This window comes from Sceloporus undulatus, chromosome 1 (genome assembly GCF_019175285.1).
Source record: "Sceloporus undulatus isolate JIND9_A2432 ecotype Alabama chromosome 1, SceUnd_v1.1, whole genome shotgun sequence".
In the NCBI taxonomy this organism is placed as follows: domain Eukaryota; kingdom Metazoa; phylum Chordata; class Lepidosauria; order Squamata; family Phrynosomatidae; genus Sceloporus; species Sceloporus undulatus.
In genome coordinates this window covers 133,231,475-133,254,711 of record NC_056522.1, presented here as the reverse complement: position 1 = coordinate 133,254,711, position 23,237 = coordinate 133,231,475, and the positions used below count along the sequence as shown (strand labels likewise).

Below are 23,237 nucleotides of genomic sequence, written 5' to 3'. Positions count from 1 at the left end.
GCAATGGCAAACTTTTGAATAAATCTTGCTAAAAAAACAAACCCAGAAATTGGAGTTGACTTCAAGGCAAACCACAAGAAAGATTTACACTGAATGTGGGGAATATATGGCCCTACTGATGATGTTGGCCTGGTATGTGTAGCCAACATGAAGAATCAAATGCCCCCCCCCTTTTCCCAACATGCTTATTCTGAAAATAAATTATGTTTATACAAATGTTCTTCGATTATTTATTTCTATTGAGGATATATGAATCAATCTGAAATTCACAGTGACATACTGCAGTAATTTCATCTGCAGCTGGTATGACTGAAAATCCAAAGATGGGTACATTACCTTGGCTTTATCTCTCATAGAACCTTTGCCGAGGATGGACATTTTTGCACCTGTTTCTTCTTGTAATCTTTTCAGGGAATTTCCTCTTGGACCAAGTAGTTTGCCGACAAAATTAAACTATTTAAAAAAAGCAGAATAGATGGAGACAAGAGTTAGAAAATATTTCTTTCTGGATTTGCAGTACATAATGAGAAAATATATTTACTGATAAATATATATACTGATATATAAACATATATAGTGATTAAAAAAATATGGAAAAGTGAACATACAGTGTTGCAGACTTATTCCTTCCTCCTTGACCCAATGCATATTTTGTTGTGTTAGAACCTAGAATGGAAATGAAATGGGGCTTTCCAGAAACAGATGTCTTAAATCTGGAATCATGTTGCTTTGGAATTGCACAAAGGTGGACTCCATTCAACCCCTCATGTGATGTCTGCAGAAAATGGGCAACATCAGTGTCTCCGAAAAAGAGGTGAACACCTATACAACCAACCAGTACCAGTTTGTTTTTCTTAACTTTTGTAACAAAGCAAAAATGTTGGCTGAGATCCTATGTAACTTGCGTAACTAAGTCATGCCAGGGTGACCAGATGTCCTAACCGCAGAGGAGGACAAGGCACTGCAAAATATAGGACAATAAAAAATGAAGGACATGACCAAATAAAAGCTAAAAACAATCCTATAAATATAAATCCATGCTTCTTAGCCATGCTTCAAATGGAGGACATTTTGAAATTTCCCCAGGATAGAAGGTTGAAATGCAGGACATCTCCTGGAAAAGGAGGACCAGAAATTTTAAAATTGTTATTATACTGCCAATAATTAATTGAGTTATTTTTAAAGCTATCATCTATGATGTGGCTCTCATTTTCCAGAGAAAAAACCTTTCAGACTCACACTAAACCTGCCACCAGTCCCTATAACTCTATTCTGTTGTCTGCCCCACCAAGAAACAGCTGTATGTAGGGCATCATATCCTGAAATTCCCAGTTATTACCACTGCCAGCAAAGAATTAACAGGTTTCTATGAACACCAAGTAGAGAGGGAATGGGAACCCATCAGTTTCCTGACTGAGGTCTAATCTGTAGTTCCCAACTCCTTGTGAAACTTGTGCAGGAAGAAAAACAGCATGTCAATATTTGTTTATTTGTTCCTGGCACACCACAAACTGTAGTTTTTGAAAACTGCAGGAGTTTGAGAAACTGCCCTGCTTACAGTAAAATCCTAAGCTAGTCTTTTGTCTACAGACTGAAAACCACATACTAAAAACAACAACACAAAAACAAACAAAAAAACCCCACCACTTGCTTACGTAGGTTTTTTCTATCTGCTTGGGAAAAATGCACAACCTTTGCTGGTTTGAATTTAGGACAACTCAAATGTTACTCAGCAAAAAAAAAGAAAAGAAAAAGAAACTCAGTCTGATTGTTTCCTTGTTCTCAATATCTTTTGGGAATTATAAAATTTGAGATTTGCCATCCCTTGCACCAAGTGACAGCTCATGAGTTAGGATGGGCACAGTATCCCTTGGCACTTCACCATTGCCAATGCCTGAAGTTGTATGGAACTCAGATGGCAAAAAACACAACCGCAGGGTTGTAGAATTGAAGCCTAAGAAGCAAATGGCAGAAATGCAACTGCTAGGCTCAAGTGGATAAATGAAATCTACATGTGTGTTGGATGATCAAGTTTCCATTGATTCAGTGAGCCTACTTTAAATGTATCTACATCTTTGACAGATTGCTTGTTTTCCACAGCATTTTTCTGAAGTGATCATTCACTTCACTAAACAGACTTTAGCTTGTAAAGTGGGGAGGAGGAATAATAAAGATTAGATTTAACAATATAAACTTAAAATGTAGTGTATCACCAACTTTGATCTCTGGTCTAACAGCACTGAATCAGCCATTTTACCACTTTATTCAAAATATGCTTGGAGGTGCTTTTGTTTTGTTTGTTTTTTGCTTGACATGTCATGTTTGTGATCTTCCAAAATCTGGAGTCTCATATTTATATTGGTGAATTCTTTGATTATTCACCAGGTTGTATCAAGTGTCTAATTTGAGAGACTAGCACATACACAGAAAACACATATTTTGGCATTGTTCCATCCAACAGATGGCTGGTAACTCTGAGCAAACATCTTCCAGAGTATAGGTCCATACGGATATAACAAGCTATTCCCTCTGTTTGTACTCTAGCAATTTTCTGTCAGAATTTAGTAACAAGTTGTGGCATGTAAATTAAAGAATGTAAAGAGTCCTAGCATTAAAATAAACTTTCTGGTTAAAAAATAATTGTGCTTGGTCTCCAATGTATCTTTATTTAGAGAAATTTAATGAAGTCCTTCTGGAGGAAAAGTGCTATGCTATTTTCTCTCTTGGAGGGAATATCATTTTGATTTATGAACTTAATCAGTGAATAATGCCATTGCCGCACGCAATTTCCTTATGTTACTTTTCCTGCATTTTAAACCCTCCTCTCAAGAAGAAATGAAACTTTTTGACCTTTCACACTGACCAAAGCTTTTTTAAGTTTTGTTATTTGGAGGCTATTTTAATACGGTCTCTGTGTTCCCATTAAGAGTTGAGGTACATAGTTGATACAAGTTAATGCATTCTTGACAATAAGAATGGTCAATGATCTTGAATTCATTCACAAAAAACAGATCTTCAATCCAACTGCCATGGTTCCATCCTATGGAATCCTGGGGTTTGTAATTCGGTGAGGCTGTAGAAGAGCAATATGGGTCAGGACTTCTAAATGCTCCTCCCTAAACTGCAATGCCAAGAATTGTGCTGAATGTTAATGACAGTTAGAGGTATAGCACTATAATTATTTAGTGTGAAATAGCCCTAGGGAGGCATTAGAAAGGATGTTTTGCTGATTCTCCTGCTTGTACCACTATTTCCAAGAGGAGTCTTAGAAGATCCCCCAACTTTCAAGAACATAGTGTCAAGAGGGGAAGAGGTTGCAGGCTGAAGAGTCAACCTCCAAAAATTACTTCATCCCTTCCAGCCAGTGCTAGCATCCATGATCAGAGTTCCACTAACACAACCTTAAGCAAACATTTAACCTGAAGCATTTGGATTACTTCAATTGGAATTCTTCTCTAAAGTGAGCCATCTTATTGAGTGCAAAAACCCAGTCCTTCGGCTGATTAACAGATATGATTATGGGCCCTTCCACATGGTGCCAACATACTGTACATATGTTTACATTGAGATAAACCTCACCGAGTTTAAGATTTACTTCTCAACATTACTAACAAAGAGATTGACAATATAAAGATGCAATAACTAAGTACAATTTTAAAATATCAATCAGTCAAACATAGTTTGTTTTTTAATCAAACCACACCCTAAAATGCTAATTGGATGCAACAAATGATTTGGTAGCTTTCAGGAAAAGAAAATCGGTGTATCAGTGCATCAGTATCTCTCTGTGAGGGCATTCAATATGGATAGGGCAACTATTGACAAAGCCATGCTCCTACTAAACTAAACACTAATCTATTATTATTATTATTATTATTATTATTATTATTATTATTATTACAATCACAATGAAGGTTCACCCAGGAGATCTGAAACACAAGAGAGAAGATATTTTGAATCAAGATTAATTATGGAATGTCTATTGAATTTGTACATGTATGCGTGCCAAATAGAATATTGCTGTCCAGGACCCTAAGCAAACTTCTACAAAATAATTGATTGGCACGTATTTATGGATGTTAGAGCTGTAGGAGACTAAACTCCTTTGGACCATTTGAACTGAACTGAACTGAGCTGAACTGAATGTTTGCAAGTTTCAGTTTTCACATCAGAATTACCCCTTTGGCCATGTAGAATCTTTCACACAACATGTGGGCAAATTGTGCCAAAAGCATTTTGAAATGTTTTTAAAGGAGTTATCTAGTGGGAATATGGACTTGGGACCATGATTCAGCCCTACAGAAAATGGCTTCCTGAAGCTAAGCTTGCCTCAAATGTATTGTAGAGAAATGCTTTCCTTTGGTAATAAATACATAAGAAAATTCTCATAGGAATATCCGCATCAGTCATATTACCATACTGTAGAATTATTCACTAGTGAAACAAAACAGCACTATCTTATTTTACACCAGTAGAGATTGTTACATAGAAACTTATATCAATGGTTTTATGAAACATTTACATGATAAGCCTGTATTATGTATTATATATAACCTGGCTGACATCCAAGTTAGAGGAGACTTAATTATTTCAGAAATTGTATATCAAAATCTAATTAAAGGATGCATTATAATTCACTGGAATTTTGATTTCATCATTAATAGCAATTATAATTAAGGCAGCACTTACATAGTGATTTGCATGTTCATAACGCAATGCAAACATTAATTTTCTTATTCAAGTCATGTTCATATTCAAAGCAAAGTACTTCTTTTAATTTGACTGATGTGGCCATATGCATTAACTTTGCTTTAAAGAGGCAGTATTTATTTAAAAGCATTTGTATCTTGCACATCATTTTGAGTTGTGCGCTAATGGGGGTGGGCAACAGGAATTCAAACCAGTTGCTGGTTCAAACCTTTAACAGTTGCTTTTTGCAATGGTCTATGCTCTCCGAATGATTGGTGCCACTTTATTCAATTTCATTTTTCAGTCTCCTTCCATACTACTGTGGGTTTATTTCTGCTATCATCTCTCCTCTTTCTGGAATATACAGTGCACCCTTGCCTTAGGCAGGGGATCCATTACGGATCCCCCCCCCCCCCCCAATACCACATATGCTCGAGCCCCATTGAAAACAATGGGGCTTGTGCACACCGTGCAGCACAGCATGGCTTTCAGCATAAGCTGAAAGCTGCATATAACATGGATGTACTATAGAATCCACAATCACCTGTTCCCACTTTTATGCACTGATCACTTCCCAACCCCCCAGAGCCAGACCCATATTGGAGCCAACACGGTGTAATAGTTTGAATGTTGGATTAGGGAGTGTTATACTCTGGTATTCCAGGTTCTGAATTTTTATTCCGCCATGGAGACCAACTGGGTGACCTTGGGGAAGTCATATTTTCTTAAGCTGAGAAAAAGACCTTGTCAAGAAAACCCTAGGATAGTTTCACTATAGGTTGCAGTTGATTTGAAGGTACTGTACATAATGAAAGAATGGTTTGCCCTTCCCTGACCCCTTGCCTCTTCCCTTGAGTAGATCTTTCTTTAACACCATCTTCAACTTCCCCCCTCCACCCATCATTGCCAAGCAACAAGCAGTTTTCATTCCTGAAGAGAAAGGCTACCATTTACAAGAATAAAAGTGAAGGTGAAACAATTCCTCTTGTCTATTACCCTGTGCTGTCCTTTATTATATATGCTACATGACATATGCATTTTCTTATGTTATATTTATAACGCTCAGGTTACACCAGGCTGCATAACCAGTCTTCCAACGTCTAGTCATTGGCAACCTATAGTGGGCGACTTTCACAGCTGGGAACTTTCAGTTAGTGGGCAGCCAAGTTCCAACCTCTATGTTCACCCACTGGAGTTTGCAAAGACTAAATCCCATCAGTTTATCTAGCAGAAATGTGTGGTTGCTGTATATATTTTCAGTGATTGTATACTTTTACCTATTATTGAGTTTGTGCCTCCAGAGCCAGGGAGTGACTATTTACATGCTAATTACTGGCAATTAATTATTTTTTCAGCAACAAAGGTATAACAGTAGTGTAATAAGCTATAACTTCACTGCTTTTGCACTTTATCTGTACACTTTAGTTACTTTTATAAGTACAGGGGTACAGTATCACTAAATGATGAAGGAATACTATCACACAGTTCAGGTTTGCTGTATCGCCTCATGATTTCTGTGTCCAAGCAACTACAAGATGGACAGGGAGAAATTGTGTTTTGTGTGCTACAGACCAGCAACTTGTGCTGTTCCGTTTTTGTAAATAGCTAGGTAGTAGCAATTTAATTGCTTTTGCAAAACAAGAGGCTTAGTTTTAAAAGAGTAAGTATAATGAACACTTTTTGGAGGCTAATTATTGCAATAAGATACATTTTAACATGTCAATAGCCATGCTTTGGCGTGGCCTGTAATATGTCAGAGTGTCTCTCTAATATCTGAGGATAGTCTATAGACTCACCAAATTTGTCTAGGTGTTCCCAGAATTAAAACCGAAAATAAAATCTCTTCCTTGGGTCATTGCTTTTATGTGAGGGAAGGGAAAATGAAAGAAAGACTGAAAGGCAAATGGCCAACTGGAAAGGTAAGGGAGAAAAAAAGATGAAAGAAAGTCATGCTATAACTGCATTAATAACACCCAATATATGCCAACACTTTCCTCTTGCAACATTTATATCAAAGGGCTCTCAGTTTCTAAGAGGATTATATAGTTAATACGTAGTTTGCTCTTAAAATAAAATTACTGAGAGCTTCACTTCCATTGCATAACTATCCTCTTTCGCCCCTCAATATTTACACTTGATTAGATAGCACTTACCAGTAGCAGTTTTTACATACTAAAAGCAATCCAGGGACTTTTACAGGGCCTTACATCCCCCCCCTCTAGGAAATTAAAGTGATACATAAGAGAATGCAGAGCTACCTGAAGACATTTTGTTGCCTGAGGTGAAAAACAAGAAGGTCCTCCTCCCATTCCATGTACAAAAATTCAACCAGTCTGACAGTTGAATCTTTATTTGTTACTGGCAGTGGGTTGCCAGCTTCCATCTGAAGGCATCAGGATTGCTTAGGACATACTGGGCAGGTCAAACAGCAGATAGCTCTTTATTCCACTTTGGTGTTCTGTACCTTCAAGTCATTTCCAGCTTATGGCAGCACTAAGGCAAACCCATGATAAGATTTTCTTGGCAAAATTTGTTCAGAGCAGGTTCGCCATTGCTTTCCCCAGAGTCTGAGAGCATGTGATTTGCCCAAAGTCATCCAGTGGGTTTTATATTTGAGCTGAAAATTGAACCTCAGTCTCTAAAGTCCTAGTCCAGCATTCAAACCACTGTGCCATGCTGGCTCCAATATCCTGTTGTTATTGTCCACAAGAGGGTGAGCCTTAGATACAGTAAAACAGTCACCTCAAATTCCAAACAATAACAGATTACAGACAAACTGGAATAAAGAGTTGTCTGTCTCCATACAGTGGTTCCTTTAGCTTGACACCCAGAGTATACAACTAGTGGTTTAAAGTACTGCTGGAACCATGTTCTAGAAGAATTTATTCCTGATGTTTCACCAGCAACTGTGGCTGGCATCTGGCTGGCATCTTTCTCTGAAGATGCCAGCCACAGCTGCTGGTGAAACGTCAGGAATAAACTCTTCTAGATCATGTCTTCATAGCCCCAAAAACCCCACAAGAACAATGGATACCAGCAATGAAAGCCTTCAACTTCATATTGCTGGAACCTTTCCACTTTATTGACACTTGGGCAGAAATGAAGCAGCCTTAGATGTTTAGATAGTGAAGTTTAATTAGTTTGATACATGTGATTTACTTGGTTGAGAGTTATTTGCCTTAGTAAAGAAGCAGAATGACCTAGGGTGGTATGAAAAGTAACGTCTGAACTACCTGACTAGATGTAAATAGGTGTAAGCTGCTCTGCAGAGGAAGGACAGGATATAAATATTTTAATAACAGCAGGCTAGGCTTAGCCATTGCTGGGTGATCTTTCTAGAAACTGACCCCCTTCTTCCCTCCTCTCAAAAAGTGATCTTCCTCACAATACTTTAAATATTCTGCTCCAACAGGAACCAATACAACCAGCTGGTCATTTGAGCCACCAAATTCACATTACAGAATTCAGCAGACATCTCAACTGGAGCTGTGTTGTGATCACAACAACAAAATTCAGCAGACATCACAACCATTTTCCCTGAGAAATTTCAGAAATATCACAAAATTGGATGGTCTTAAGATATTTTTCCCAACCCTAAATTTGGGGCTCATCTTGAATGGTTCATTTTCAGAAACCTGTGCTGCACCCTTCTCTGATGTTTAACATGGCTTTTTAAAATTGCTTTTGACAGTTCCTGCTTCTCCTTCCAGATGTTGCTACATTTTACACCTGACTTAAAAAAGGGTCAGCTACTGCCATTCCCCATCCCAGCCCATGGTTCTTCATTTTGTAAAAAACAAATTTTGTATCATTGTTAGATCAATCTGGTGCAATCACAAGATTGCAACATGAAATAACAAAACAACAAAACACAAGAAAGGGAGATGCTGTTTCATGCCACCCCTGCTCTGTCCGACCAATTGTGCTATCATTAAAATTTTCAACCTCAATGACTCTCATATATATATATATATATATATATATAGAGAGAGAGAGAGAGAGAGAGAGAGAGAGATAAATGAATCTAGCAACTCCTTTCACACTAAGTGAGAAAAAAATTCTAGCAAAACCTTTCATGGACTACAGTCTACCTCTTCATATTTTTAAAGCCTCTCTATATTAGCTCTGTATCCTCAAGGTAAGAACTAAATACCCTAAAGGCATCCAGATCCTTTAGTGATGTATCATATTACTATCCCCTTTTCTTTTACTCTACTTTATCATATAGATTTATGGCATATACTGTACATCTTTCAGGTGAGAACAAAGACATTTCCAAGGTTAGAATGTGAATGTAAAACCCTATAGAAGAATCAAACTTCTTTTCTTTACAGCCTTTATAACCAATATTTTCTTAGAGTAATTGAAAATATTTTGTCACCACAAATGTCTTTTAAACATTTCATACCTTGCAACCTGGGGGATATTTTTTGCCAGAGCCTAAATACCCTAAAGCAGTGATGGTAAATGTTTTAGAGACTGAATGCCCAAACTCAGTAGTGTTCCTGCAATGGGTATCACCTGGTGCTGGCAGGGAGGATTCAGGAGGGTGGACTTCCAGGGGGAAGAACAAGCAAGGAAAAAATGGAGGACCTGACCAAATGGAAGCTCAAAACAAAAACAAAACAAAAAAGCCAGTCATATAAATATTAAATCGATACTTCTCAGCCCTGCTCAAAATGGAAGACCTTTGAAATCCCTCCTGGAGAGGGGGTTGAAATGGAAGACAGTTCCTGAAAAAGAGGAGGAGCAGTCTGGTCATCCTGAGCTAAAAACAGCCATATAGATACAAAATAAATCCATGCTTCTCAGCCCTGCTCAAAGTGGAGGAAGTTTTGGAATCCCTCCTGGACAGGAGGCTGAAAGAGAGGATAGTGCCAGGAAAGGGAGAACCAAATCTGGTCACCCCGAGCCAAAAACACTCATATAGATATAAATCTTCAAATCCTTTCAAATCGTCCTAAAATTATTAGTTGTCTCCAGCATTGCTGCAAACCTCCTCTATCCATGCTGGGACTTCCCTCCTGCTCTTCTTCTTCTTCCTCCGCCATCCCCGCTGTACCTGCCATACCCCATTCTCCTCTTTTTTCCTCCCTCCTCTTTCTCCCTCCCTGTACCTGCCATGCCCTGTCCTCTATGCCCGCCGCCTCCTCCTAACCTAGACTGCTGGAAGGAGGCAGGGATAGAGTATCATTGGTTTGCCTTCTCATTGCTTCCTTACTTGTTTCAAGCCAGGATGGTGGCAGGAGCACAAGAGCAGGAAACCACAGCTCCACTGGCCAATGGGGTGAGTCTGTAAGCCCACCCACTGACAGCTGCTCCACCAATCACTGGCCACTTATGCCTGAACTTATGGTGAACTCAGCTGGGGGGTGACCATGTGTACCCGCAGAGAGGGCTCCTCATGCCGGCCCTGGCACACATGCAATGGGTTCGCTATGGCTGCCCTAAAGGCCTCCGATCCTGTCTGATCTTGGAAATTAAGCAGGGTCAGTCCTGGATAGTAAATAGATTTGACTTCTGCAATTACTAGGTGCTATAGGCTATTTCAGAGGCAGGAACTGGTTAAACCACCTCTGAGTATTGCTTGGCTTAGAAAACTCATAAGATTGGTATGAGTTGGCAGATGACTTCAAGGCACAGAAAAACACACCGCCACCATCAAGGTAGTTCACTTCCTTTGCTCTCTCCCTCCCATTTCACCGATTCACCATTTCATAATCTCAGATTGGATAAATGGTTCTAATCTAGAGATTTTTTTTAAAAAAAATGAAATGCTGTGGAATGTTCTTGCAAGAATTAATTGCATGTAACCCTACTTCTAATAAGCACTCTCCAATGTCTGAAACACAAATCCAATTTGCTGCACCTACTGGAATCACTCTGTACACAAAAGCATGCATGTACCCTTCTTAAATTCAGTGCCTTACTGTCACAATCAACCTTAGGAGGAACTTCCTGACAGTGAGAACTGTTTGACAGTGGAACACACTCTCTCGGAGTGTGGTGGAGTCTCCTTCTTTGGAAGTTTTTAAACAGAGGCTGGATGGTCAGCTGTCAGGGGAGACTGTCACATGAGGGACTGGATGTCATTGTCCTGTCCCTGTCCCATCCTTCCCACCCAATTGCAGAAAGGACTTTCACACATGACTCAGCATTGACCTGGCAGAGAAGCACCAGTGAAACTGATCTTGTGAATAAATTTCACTTGCACATGCACTGAACCTGCCATTCAGCCACCTGGGAAGTGCGAGTAAAAGTGATTGCGTGAATCACTTTCACATGAAAGTGAACTGAAACGTGCTGTCAGCTGAAAGTGCTTTCTCCTGTCATTCACAGTCTTTTCTATTAATGGAAAGACCCATTCATACCATGACAGCTGAAAGCGCTTTTCAGCCTGTTTTAATGTGAAAGTGATTTACGCTACCACTTTCACCTGAGTCACAGATGGGATGAGAATGGGGAAGTGATCCTGTCTCTATCCTGTCTGTGTGTGATAGTCTCCAGGGATGCTTTGATCATGACTTCAGGGGGGTTGGACTGGGTGGCCTTTGTAGTCTATTCTAACTCTATGATTCCATGAAATATCCAGAGGGTGCAGGGGTGCAGATCACACCAGGTGACACCCTAAGGGGATTACATCACTTCTCGCCAAGCATCTGCCTTTGTGTACAAAGTGCTGTGGCATTCACCCACATCCCTTTAAAACATCGAAGAGATGGTGTGAATGTAGTGAGGCTAAAATTTTTATTTTTTTAAAAAAAATAACGTTTTTCAAAATATATTTTTAATTTTTTTAAAAAAAACATCAAATCTAAGCAAAATTTCACTTTAACCACATGAACCATTACATCAGTGATATATGAGAATTACAAATTATGAGTAACATTAATACAAGCAACATTACTAAGGATTCGGTGTGGTGTGGGAGGTCAAGGGGTGTGTGACACCATGAGTTTTTACACTGGGTGATGCCAACCCTAGTGACACCATTGTAAACACCCCATTGATTTAAATGGCACTTACACATACGTAGACACACTTAGGATTGTGTCTCATTGAGACACAGGCATAATAAACTGCTTGATATGAGTCTATTACAGATCAGAAAACAAATGTTGCATGGTAAAAGGGAGGGTCTTTGTAAACTCTCCTCTGAAAGAAGTTATTTGCTCAAGCCCATTCATCATTATTTGTAGGAAAACCCTAACAGTGTTGTCATGTTTTGCAGGGGCTCTTTTACTCAAAAGAAAATGCACTGCTGGTCTTATTTGTTTACTTCCAAACGAGCAAATCTCAGGACTAAGCTCCTAGTGATCTCTGAAAAACAAAGGGTGTTAACACTTGAGCTAATACATTGCTGTCTGTGCAGTAAACTTTGCTTTCTTCCTGACGTGATCTGCCTTGTAATCTGCCATCTGGTCCTAGAGCAGCCAAATTATTATCGGGTTTTTTTTTTTTTGCAGAAATTCAGTGTGTTGACTTGAGAGTTCCATATGGAGCCTTCAAATGATGAAACTTGTTGTTCTATATTTTCAGCATTGGCAACTAATCCCTGAAATGATACATTACATTAGTCTGTCTTTTGGGGGATTTTACACAGCATTCATCAAAACTCTTAATAGACATATTTTATTTCCTTTTTTCAAGGTGGAAATCACATGAGATAGTCACTGCACTCTCCCATATTACTCAAGCATTTTTAGGACTTACTTGTACCAAAGCTCTGGCTTAACTCCAAATTAAATTTATATTACTCATACCCCTGGTATAGAGAGCCAGTGTGGAGCAGTTGTTTCAGTACTGGAGCAGCACTCAGGAAACAAAGGTTCAAATTCCTGCACAGCCACAGAAACTCACTGGATGAAGCTTGGGTAAGTCACACACTCTCAGCATCACATGACACACGGTTATCATCATCAACATGGTTGCATTGTCAGACAGCCCTCAGTTGCAACAAAAAACCCCTCTGGGATGAGATAATCATACGCAATAGGATGAATGAACTCCAGAAATATAAAGTTGAAATATATACAGGTATTTATATTTTTAAATTTGGTTTAGCTGCTAGCAAGATTAGGATTAGCTTTCTTGATCGGAATGACGGCTAGATTCATTCAAGTTTTATGGTTTTATTATTTTATCATTTATGATGTATTATTGGTTTTTTGTTGATGGATCTCTTTTATTAACTTTGCCATGTTGTTTTTGGTGATTTTTATGCTTTGGTGGTGTTTTGTTTTTTTAAACACTGTTTTTGTATGTACTGTTTGGATATATTTTATATTGTGATGGCTTTTAGCTTTTAACAATAAATTTCTATTCTATTCTATTCTATTCTATTCTATTCTATTCTATTCTATATTTTTAACAATTAATAATGAAATATAAGCTTTCTATAGCAACATTCTTACAAATTAAGTCTGATTAAAGCATAACACAATCATACAAATTCCATGAAAGCCAATATTCTTTACCATAAGGTGATAACACATAGCACCATAGTGTCACAATATTTATAGTCCAATGAGTCCACAGTCACTACTTGCAATAAAGGTAATCATTGTCAAATCCTTAGCCAATGTTTGTAGTTGCAATTAATCCAAGGCCTTAGATTAAATGGAGTACAAGTATTGTGACACAATGATGTTACATGATACCACCTCATGATAAAGAATATTGGCTTTCATGGAATTTGTACGATTGTGTTGTCACTTAATTTGAAAAAATGTTGCTATAGAAAGCGTATATTTGATTATTCTTTGTTAAAGAAGTATATTTCACCTTTGCATTCCTGGGGTTCATTTATCCTATTTTGTATGCTTAGTTGCAAGACATATCACAGACAAGAATCTCTCACATGGGAAAGGGAGAGCTGAGGAAATGTTCAGTGCTTGAAGCAATTGCTGTTTGACCAGGTAGATCTAGACCTTATGATAGTTTGCTTTCTCTTCCTTTCTCATCACAGAACAATGCACAAGTACAATTAATTCATAATAACATTTGGCAAGGAGAAAAGATATCACAGAACCTTAAAATTAATATCATCTTTCACTGTAGTCAACACATACCACTCAAAGGGATATTCTGACCCTGAAGCTGTCCTGATGCCTTCTGTTACCTGGGCACTCTGTAGTGATGGTAGGCAGCTATTTGCATGTACATCCTGCTGTGCCACCTTCACTAGCCTAAGTGCCTCATTTGGACCTCAGAAGGAGTGACTTGCAGCAGTGGTAGCAGCAGACGGCACAGTGAGACACGGTGTCTACAACCACATACTTCAGGCTAAGTTTGCATCAGAACCTAGAGATTGGGCCCTGCCTTGTATAAAATTGCCATAAGGATACAGGGAGGTTGTGGTAATTGGCCTGTGTGGACACAACTACAGATACCATTCCTGCGCTTGCATAATAAGATAAGTAGTCTGGGTGGTGGTGGTACAGAAACCATATCTGTTAGGCATGTAATATATTGTTCTATTCCATCCTGTTCAAATGAAATCACATTAACCACCATTACATATTCACATCACTAGGTTCAGAAGAAGCTGAAGCACTGGCTCTACACAGCAGACTGTTTTACTTAAATGTCACACAACATAAATTTCTTTAAAGCTTCATTTTGAGCTTTTAAATGCACAGATATGTGTCTCAGATAATAACTTTAATAATCTTCCCCATGACTTGACTTATCAAGTATAATTATATCCGTTACTTTGCCAGTATTAGTGCTTATGCTCCTGAAATGATATATGCCACAGCAAGCTGTTGAAACAATGGAACAGAAAGGGACAAAAGCAAAAGGTATTATAAATAATCTTTATCTATATCTGCTTAAAAGGTAACAAAACAGCATATATAACAAAAGTATTCAAAACCAATTTATACAATAGACACAAAATGGACCATAGTAATAATGGCAAACAGAGTAACACAAAATAGCAAATACATCAAATAATATAAACTAGATTGAAGCATGTAACATAAAATACAGTGCAACAGAAAAGAGAAATAGGCCCTGTCCAGATGGGCCATTACGTACGTACTCAGTACGTGCTAGGGTTGCCCGGGAGCATCCTTTTTAGATGCTCCCTAACCGTAGAACGAACTGAGTACATAAAAATGGTGGTGTCCTGTCTACATGGGTGCCGCCATTTTGATGTAACGGCCACATCGCAGCCAAATGGCACAGCATGGCCGTTACATCTTGTGGCATCCTTTCAGTGGCACCCAAAGGAGCTCCAAAACGGAGCTCCTTTCATGACGCGTATCGCTGGAGCGGCCTTTACACAGCCGTGCCAATGATACTAAAGAGAAAGAGGCCAAGCGGCCCTTTCTCTCTCTCCCCACCACTGTTGGGGTGTCCTTGGGGCATGAAGCCCCAAAGACACCCCTTTCCAGGCTGCGGGGAAGCGGCCTTTGGCCGCTTCCCTGAGGCCAGGAAAAGCGGCGGATCAGGGTCTCCAGGGCTGCTGCTGTGGCAGCTCAGGCCCCGATCCATTGGAGAAAGGGGTGGGTGCAGGCCGCACCAAAGAGGCAGTCTGTATCCCACCTAAGAGAAAAGAGTGAGTGAGAAAGGGAGGAGCTAGGCTTAAAAAGGATGAACAGTTGATTAGTGCAATACTCACAGCTGAAGATTATCTCTGTGTTGTAGATCTTGTTTCGATTCCAACACAAGCTTCCCATATACTTTTGACACATAGCTGTCGAAACAGATGGTCAAGAGTACCCTCTTGATACTGGTTGCCTGACATGAAGGGTCCTCCCCATGCCCTCTCTTTCTGGATGAAGTTTTTACCTACACAGCACCGCTCTGGGCCCACAACAAATTCCAACCCCCAGAATTCCATAGACTTGAGCCAGGGCAGTTAAAGCAGTGCCAAACTGGGTTATTTCTTCAGTGTGGATGCAGCCTGAGGCAGGTGTGTGTGAAACCACTGTTCTCCAAGCATCTGCTTTTTGCAGAAATGGGCTATGACATTCTTCTGCATCCCTTTAAAGTGCTGAACAGATGGTGTAAGTGGGGCAAGGCTCAGTGGAAGGAGGAGAGGCCTTATATATATAATTAAATATTTAATTTAAAAATATAATTTTTTTAAAATAAATCACATCTCACCAAATTTTCACTTTAACCACACGACACTATGTACATGTAAATACATTTAGGCTGTGCCTATGATACTGTAATTTAAAGTTACAATTTTAATTTATCATTTTAATTGACAAGGAATTACAGAAGGTTCTCCACATTTGCTGGTGTTAGGGATGCAGGACCTCCATGAAAGTGGGAAAACAACTAATAATAACTTTTAAAAAATCAATCTTTTTTTTAAACCTAAGAGAACACCTCTCCAGGAATCTCCAAGTCTAAATGGTCATCACTCACTGGAAACTGACCACAGAATTGCATTGGAAGACCTACAAATGCCTAGAGAAGTGTTTTCTGTAGGAATCTCTAGGTCCTTCTGCACAACTTCTGGTAAACATTGGCCATAGAGTCGTGCTGGAGGACGCACAGATTCCTAGAGAGAACGTATGAATTAAATCCATAAATAAATAAATCCACAAAAGGCAAACTTGCAAATGTGGAGGGCTGACTGTATGATTTACAAAAAACATTATTAAGGATTCTGTATGGTGTGGTATGGTAGGAGGTCAGTGGGGTGAGTGACATTCTGAGTTACCATATTACGCCAACCTTAGTGATGGTACTGAACCCAAGACTGGAAGAAGTAGGGGCATGTCTACTGCAAGAGCCTTCCTCCCAACAGCCCAGTGAGGACTCATTGGCCATGGAATAATGGGCAGTGGGGAAGGGAACTGGGCAGGAAGAAAATGGAGTAGATTTCCTGGAAAAGGACAGAGGAAGAAGCAAATAGACATAAAAAGAATGGAGCTAACAATCTCATTGTCTACATAGGTCATTTCCTGTTTCACACCAAGAATCTATGTTAAATGTCCCTAGAGAACCAAGTGATGGCTGAAATCAGTGGCAATGGCTAAGATTTTATGGGAGCTGGATTTGACAAGAAGTATGTTCAGACTCCAATGGAAAGGGTGGCAAACCACTTTAGTAGGAAAGGAGTATGCTTCATCAGCATGAAACACTAACTGACTTTTTGGGTGGGGAAGGGCAACTCAAGAGGAAGTTGGGCATAGGACATAGAACTGAAAGGCAAGATATCTAAATAAAAGTACACTACACTACAATGCTTTGCTGCATGTGACAACTCATGCCACTCTAGCAGCGTAGATCTTTAAAGAATTCTCCACTTTGAGTTGTGTCTGTATACATATATGAATTTAATAAATACTAGGCTGTTTAGCTTTAAGCTACAGGGGGTAGGCTACTTTTTGTATCAAACTGACTGCACAGTAACGGAATCAGAATTTCCCTTCATCTTGAGAGCTGTGTGTGTGTGTGTGTGTGTCTGTCTGTCTGTCTGTCTGTCTGTCTGCGTGCACACTTTCAACCCATCTGTCAACCTATGGTGACCCCATTAATTTTATAGGGTTTTCTTAGATAAGGAATACTCAGAGATGGTTTGTCAGTTCCTTCCTCTGACCTTCCTGTGAAATATTTTAAAATTCATTAAGAAATCATTTCTTCCCAGCCTGGCTTCATGAGTAAAGGCGAGTCAAGCTTGGAGGAAACATATGGAAACAGCTGGAGGGACAGAAGTGAAGCATGGGATTGGCAGTTTACCAATATAAATTAGACCCTGCTTCATCCATACTTTATAGTAATTCAAGTTGTAAGTACTTGCACTTCTAGTCTGGTTCTCTTAAATTGTCCTCTGCTTTAGGAGGAGGAACTATTTAAATATCTTTTCAATTAATGAATAACACCCCCCCACACACACACACACAAACACATTTATAGGTATGCACTCACATAATTAAAAATATTGGATTGGGGGAAAGGCTAGAAACCTTTCATTTTTTCTTCCTAAATAAGGTTTCTGTGTACTGTAATTGGCTTAATCTGGGTTGCCCTCCAGATTCCTTACAGCCGTCCCAACAAATCTGCATTCATTTCTGTGACTGAATTGAAATGAATGATTCATTATGGAAATGGCTTTCCCAGCAAGAAATACTATTTACAATGTTTCATTATTACTCTGCCATTAAGAAGCATCATGAGCACTCTGTACAAAACCCATTCAACAAAAGGCTAGAGAGAGGAATAATGCATGCTTTTTTGAAAGCTTAGCCATCTAATAGACTCCTTGGTCATTTTTTCCTTCTCATTATAAGCTTTGGAGACACAGTTGTCAGCTTCAGACTGGAGCTAGCTAGAAAATTCCTCAGTGATCACCTCTTTGTTGAGGCCAAAGTGCTACTGTGATGAATAACTGATTATTACAATAAAAAGCAGCCTAGCTTGTTTCTTACATAATACTAGGCGGAGGAGGGGGTGACATTCAGGAGCTACAGTGAAAAGATAATAATGGGTTTGTGATTGTTTATAGCAAAATTCTTGTCTTTTTTTCCTGCATGCTTATTATAACCCTCTATTTATAATAACTGTGCAGGAAGAAAGACAAGAAATTTGACATAAACATAATGGAGCTGCTACAACTACTCAAAATCACATACTCATGACCAGCTACGTGTTCTGAAAAGATATCTATAACTATGTGGTATAGTGGTTTAAGTGTTGGACCAGGACACTGGGAGACCAGAGGGATTAATTTTTACTTATTCATGGAAACCCACTGGGTGACCTTGGACAAGTCATACTTTCTCAGCCTCAGAAAAAGGCTAAGGCTTCCTCTCTGAACAAATGTTGCCCATAAAACCCTGTGACAGGTTCACCTTAGTGTCACCATACATTAGAAATTACTTGAAGGCACAGAACAGAGTTGGGGGAAATGCATAAATGAATGACTTCTAGGTTTATACAGTATAAAGGCTCAGTTGAACTTTCAACCATCCTGACATTTGATCATAATTAGCTAGAGTTCATAGAAGGGACAAAATCATTTCCACACTTTCGTTTTTTTGGTGATAGAAACAAATATTTTAGTATATTTGTTACTTATTAGAGCTGATTAGCTGACAGCCACCAGATTGTCCTTTAGAAATACTCCCTTTCATAAGGCACTCTAGGATGAAATGTGTCAATGTCAGTAGGGGCACTTCTTTTTAATACCAGCTACCATTTTCTCCAGAATGTCCTTTAGAACAGGACCTCCTAGAAAACGAAACAGCAGAGGATCAGTTGAAATCCTCCTCCCACCATCTAACTGTATGTCTCCAGCACTGAAAATGACCAAAATGGCCTATGGATATTGCTGCCAAATTGAGGAAAGAGATTTACCATCAGCTATATAATCGATTGCAAAACATGCCCTTGTAATTTGTAAACAGAAAAGGAGCTGGGACTCTTAAAACTATTTCCTTGGTCATCAGTTTCCTTATAATAGTTGTTGAGTGAACATAGTGATGTAAATTTCTCCCTTGATTCTTCCCATCCCCATCCATCTTTTTGCTGTTCTGTGGAGAGTGAAATATTTCAACTGACTCAACTGACTCAACCCTCACAGGGAGGCTGAACCATTCCTGGCAAATTCCTAAATTGAGAACCAGAGCAAATTTGCTCAAGTTACAGTGCTAATGTTATTTGTTTTGTGCACTATCAATCTTAACAGACCAGCAATAAAGGCCGGCATCGGGGCAGAGTGGGGGCATGGCATCCCCACGATGCATGCCCCGACTGTGCCCTCATGCTGACATGACACTGCACACCCCACTGCATGGTGGACATCATCACAGCACCCCTCTGGCACAGCGTCCAGATGATGCAGCACCAAAGGAGTGCTGAAAAGCCATGGTGCCAGTGGCGCCGGCAGCTATGACACCCTTTCTGCAGTGCAAAAAGGACCCGCTTTTTACACCTCCTTTTTGAGCCATGGGAAGGCCAGATCAGGGCCACGATATGTAGTTGCCATGGCCCTGATCCCATGCTGAAAGGGGCGGCCTGTTCAGCCCCAAAGTCGAGCCACTAAATGGCACTGTAACTTGCTGTTAATTTTCTTCTTGGTCCTGATTCCTTTTTGCTTCTTAATCCCTCCTCCAACTCCACTACACAGGAGGTCTCTATGTATCCCATGCTATCCTAAAATCAGGCAGTTTTTTTCTTTGCTCTTCTCTTGTTTTATGAACAATGACACAAGGCTGTTGACATACTGCAGAATTAATGCAGTTTGACACTGCTTTAACTGTCATGGTTTTCTCCTGGGAATCCTAGAATTTGTAGTTTGGCACCAGAGCTACATAACATAGAAGGCTACATATCTCACAAAACTACAAATCCCATAATTCCATAGCAGAGTCATGGCCATAAAAGCAGTGTCAAACTATATTAATTCTGCAGTGCAGTTGCTGTCAATGTCAGTGTGGACAACTTGTCTAGGTGGGAAATAAGTCCCATTGCATTTAATGGGATTTACTTGTGAGTAGGTCAACTGAGGTTTCTGCTCGGTTGACCTTACTTCTTAGTAGGGTGGACAGGAATCTTATCCCCACTTTGCCTGGTTGTAAGTCCATAAATAGCAAGGAAAGGCTCATTTATCAAATTTCATGGGGTAGAGGTTGTGTGTGTGTGTGTGTGGGGGGGGGGTCTGCCCAGATGAGATCCTCTGTCAAAAGGAGTGAGAGAACCCTCTTTTTGCCCTCCATCCCTGGTTCTGCGTTTTCCAGGGCCACATGTGGGCCACATTTTCTGGCCCCCTTTCTCTCTAGGCAAGGCAGACTGATTTCTTTTTGTTTCTTAACCCCTCTCCCACTTCACCTGCACAAGGAGCTTCTGTGCAATGAGACTTATTTTCAGGCAAAGTGCAGATAAGATTCCAATCCTCCCGACCCAAATGTAAATCTGCTCGGATTGCAGTACACACTTATGGGAGCATAAACCTGTGTTGGCCTTCTAGCAAATAAATACTATTAAGCACAATGGGACTTATTTCCCATTTAGACAAGCCATCCAAACTGGCTGTGTCAGCGCTGAAAACAAAACAGAAAACAAAGAAAACAAGTCTCAAGTTTAGGATACCATGGGACACATAAAGACCTCTTACATAGCTGAAGTGGGAGAGAGGTTAAGAAAGAAAAAGAAATCATACTGTGTTGTATTGCTACAATACAATACAATCCTAAATAGTATACTCAAAGGTAATTCTTGTACATTTGTGGAATCCTAAATTCAGAATGGTGACCTTAAAGGTGCACAAGTCAAAGTCCAGAGGCTTTATTCTGTAGTAGACCAGCTGTTTGGATTGCACTACATATCTCTGGAAGCAAAAGCCTAGGCAGGTTTACTCTCAAGTAAATCCTACTAAATACAATGTGACTTATTTCTCTAGCTACTGTAGGTATGAGAAAAAAAATCAGGACACTCCAGGGTAGTGTGTTTGAAGATGAAATATATAAAGAACATCTTGGTGGTGAAGTCTCAAAGAAAAGATGTAAGATGATGATAAGCTTTAAACCAAACAGATCTTGCTGTAGTTCTTATAGAAGCAGAATGAATGGCAGCCTCTGATATTAACTGTTCAACTAAGACCCTTGTCTGAATGGCTACTGAGGCACTGTTTAGGTAAAGTACTTCAGCAATAAAAACATCTTGCACAACAGATTTTCCATTCAAGTGCCCACCTCATTACTTGATTTGCAAATGAAATATCTGAAAATTCTCACAGCTGGGGTGGTCAGATGGCATGAGCTCCTAAAAACTTGAGCCAAGGGCTTGAGAAAACAAAAGTTCTGTACATTTTGCAAACAGCAATCAATTTTCATCACATCGATAACTGGACATTTGTCAGGATGGCTTACAATGTAATAGAATCCAGCAGTTCCCAACCTTTGATCCTCCATTTGTTTTGGACTTCAGCACTCAGAAACCCCAGCCAATTTGGCCTATACTCAGGAACTATGGGAGCTGAAGTCCAAGTCATCTGGAAGACTAAAGGTCCAAACCATTGCAATAGAAAGACAATGCAGAAGAAAGAACAGTGGCTCTGCTTTAGTTAATGTTTTTAGTTAAAATGCATACCACAACCACATCCGTATCCATATCTGTATCCATATCTGTATCCATACTGATATCCATATCATCTGTATCTATATTCACCCCACCCCATCCCCAGAAAATTGTGTTTTCCAGGAGGGAAGAAAATGTCCACATATTCTCCCATCCTGATAGCAAAGAAAGGAAGAAATAAGAACACAAGTTTGAGAGCATTACACAAGTCTTTTGATGTATATATAAAGAACAGCCTCTTCAGCATTCTTTCTAAACTTTCTAAATATTTTTGCTAGTTTTTATTATTTCCTTCAGGTATGGCTGCTCCACTGCATTTTATGTTGTTTTCAGCTTGCTTTTTTCAAAACGAATACTGTGAGCTTCCCTGGTAGTTTTGAAGTGTTTTAAATAAATAACATTGAAGAAGAATCATAATAGCTTGGCTGCAAAATGCTCTGTTTAGATGCAGCCCTCTTTCTTTGGTTTAGGCCCTCACACTGCTAGTTGAAATATCTCAAGCACCAAGAATGTGAGAAAACCATTGCCAGTCAGAGATGGCCACAGCTTAGGTAAGAGCCGGTGTGTAAATCTTAAACTATTTGATCATCCCATACAAAGACAAATAGTTTTCTCCCCATTGCTGGAGAAATGAATATTCTGCCTCGGTGTTCTATTTGCATTTGAACATCCCAAAGTATAAGGAGAGATTATTTTGCAAAGAAAAAAAAGCATCAGTTTTATATTATTATTTATTATGGAAAAAGTCTGCTTCTTGGACAGAAAACAGTTTTTCTGCATGAAAGGTTGTGCTATTTTTCTCTACAAAACAGTTATTCTGCAATACTTGGGGATGTTTGAATACCAGGAGAAAACTGTAAAATTCTCACTGGTTTATTTTTCTTTCTGTCGTGTTATGTCAGTGTTCTTCACCTTTCTGTCCTCCATCTTCTAAAGCTACTGGTGATGTAGGAGAACAGAAAGAAACCAAGAAACCCATGTGAGTCTCAGCCTTTACTGCCTGACCAACATGGGAGCTGTTTTGGAGCAATACTAGTCACAGTGGAAGCAGAATATCTAAAGGGGGTCTTCAGTTTTTCTCCCATGTATAGTTAATTCCTGGCATCATCTGTATCACTGTTAAAGCTCATATATGGCCAGATGATTTTACATATCTAAGACCTAGAGGAAAGAACCACAGAGATGGAAACAATCCCACATTGCTTTATCACTTATACCCTATGATAAGCATGTACAGATGGGGACTTTAGAAAAACAGAAAAGAAGACTAGAAAGATTGATGAAAGATAATTGCTTCATAAATGGAATTTATTCAGTGCTCATTTCAGTGCAATGAACAATTACAAATTACTCATTTCCTGAACTAAGTGCAAACTGGAAGACAGTTTACCCTTGAAATCCATAGAAGATAGTTTTCCACTGTCAAATAACTGTACCAAAATGCATACATCCCCCCACCCTATGGAATAAAATATTCACAAAAGTGCTTACATGTAGGGAAAAAT

The 23,237-nt window shown here is 39.4% G+C and overlaps 1 protein-coding gene across 7 annotated transcripts in view; it reads right to left on the bottom strand.

Moving 5' to 3' along the window:
- The window catches only part of KHDRBS2 (KH RNA binding domain containing, signal transduction associated 2), a 506,442-nt gene that overhangs the window by 285,550 nt on the left and 197,655 nt on the right, over window positions 1-23,237 (bottom strand). For all 7 annotated transcript variants that reach the window (XM_042445276.1, XM_042445272.1, XM_042445275.1 and 4 more), the window contains exon 3: window positions 337-453. In XM_042445276.1, coding sequence (XP_042301210.1) covers window positions 337-453 — 117 coding nt within the window. The remainder of the gene's footprint in view (window positions 1-336; window positions 454-23,237) is intronic.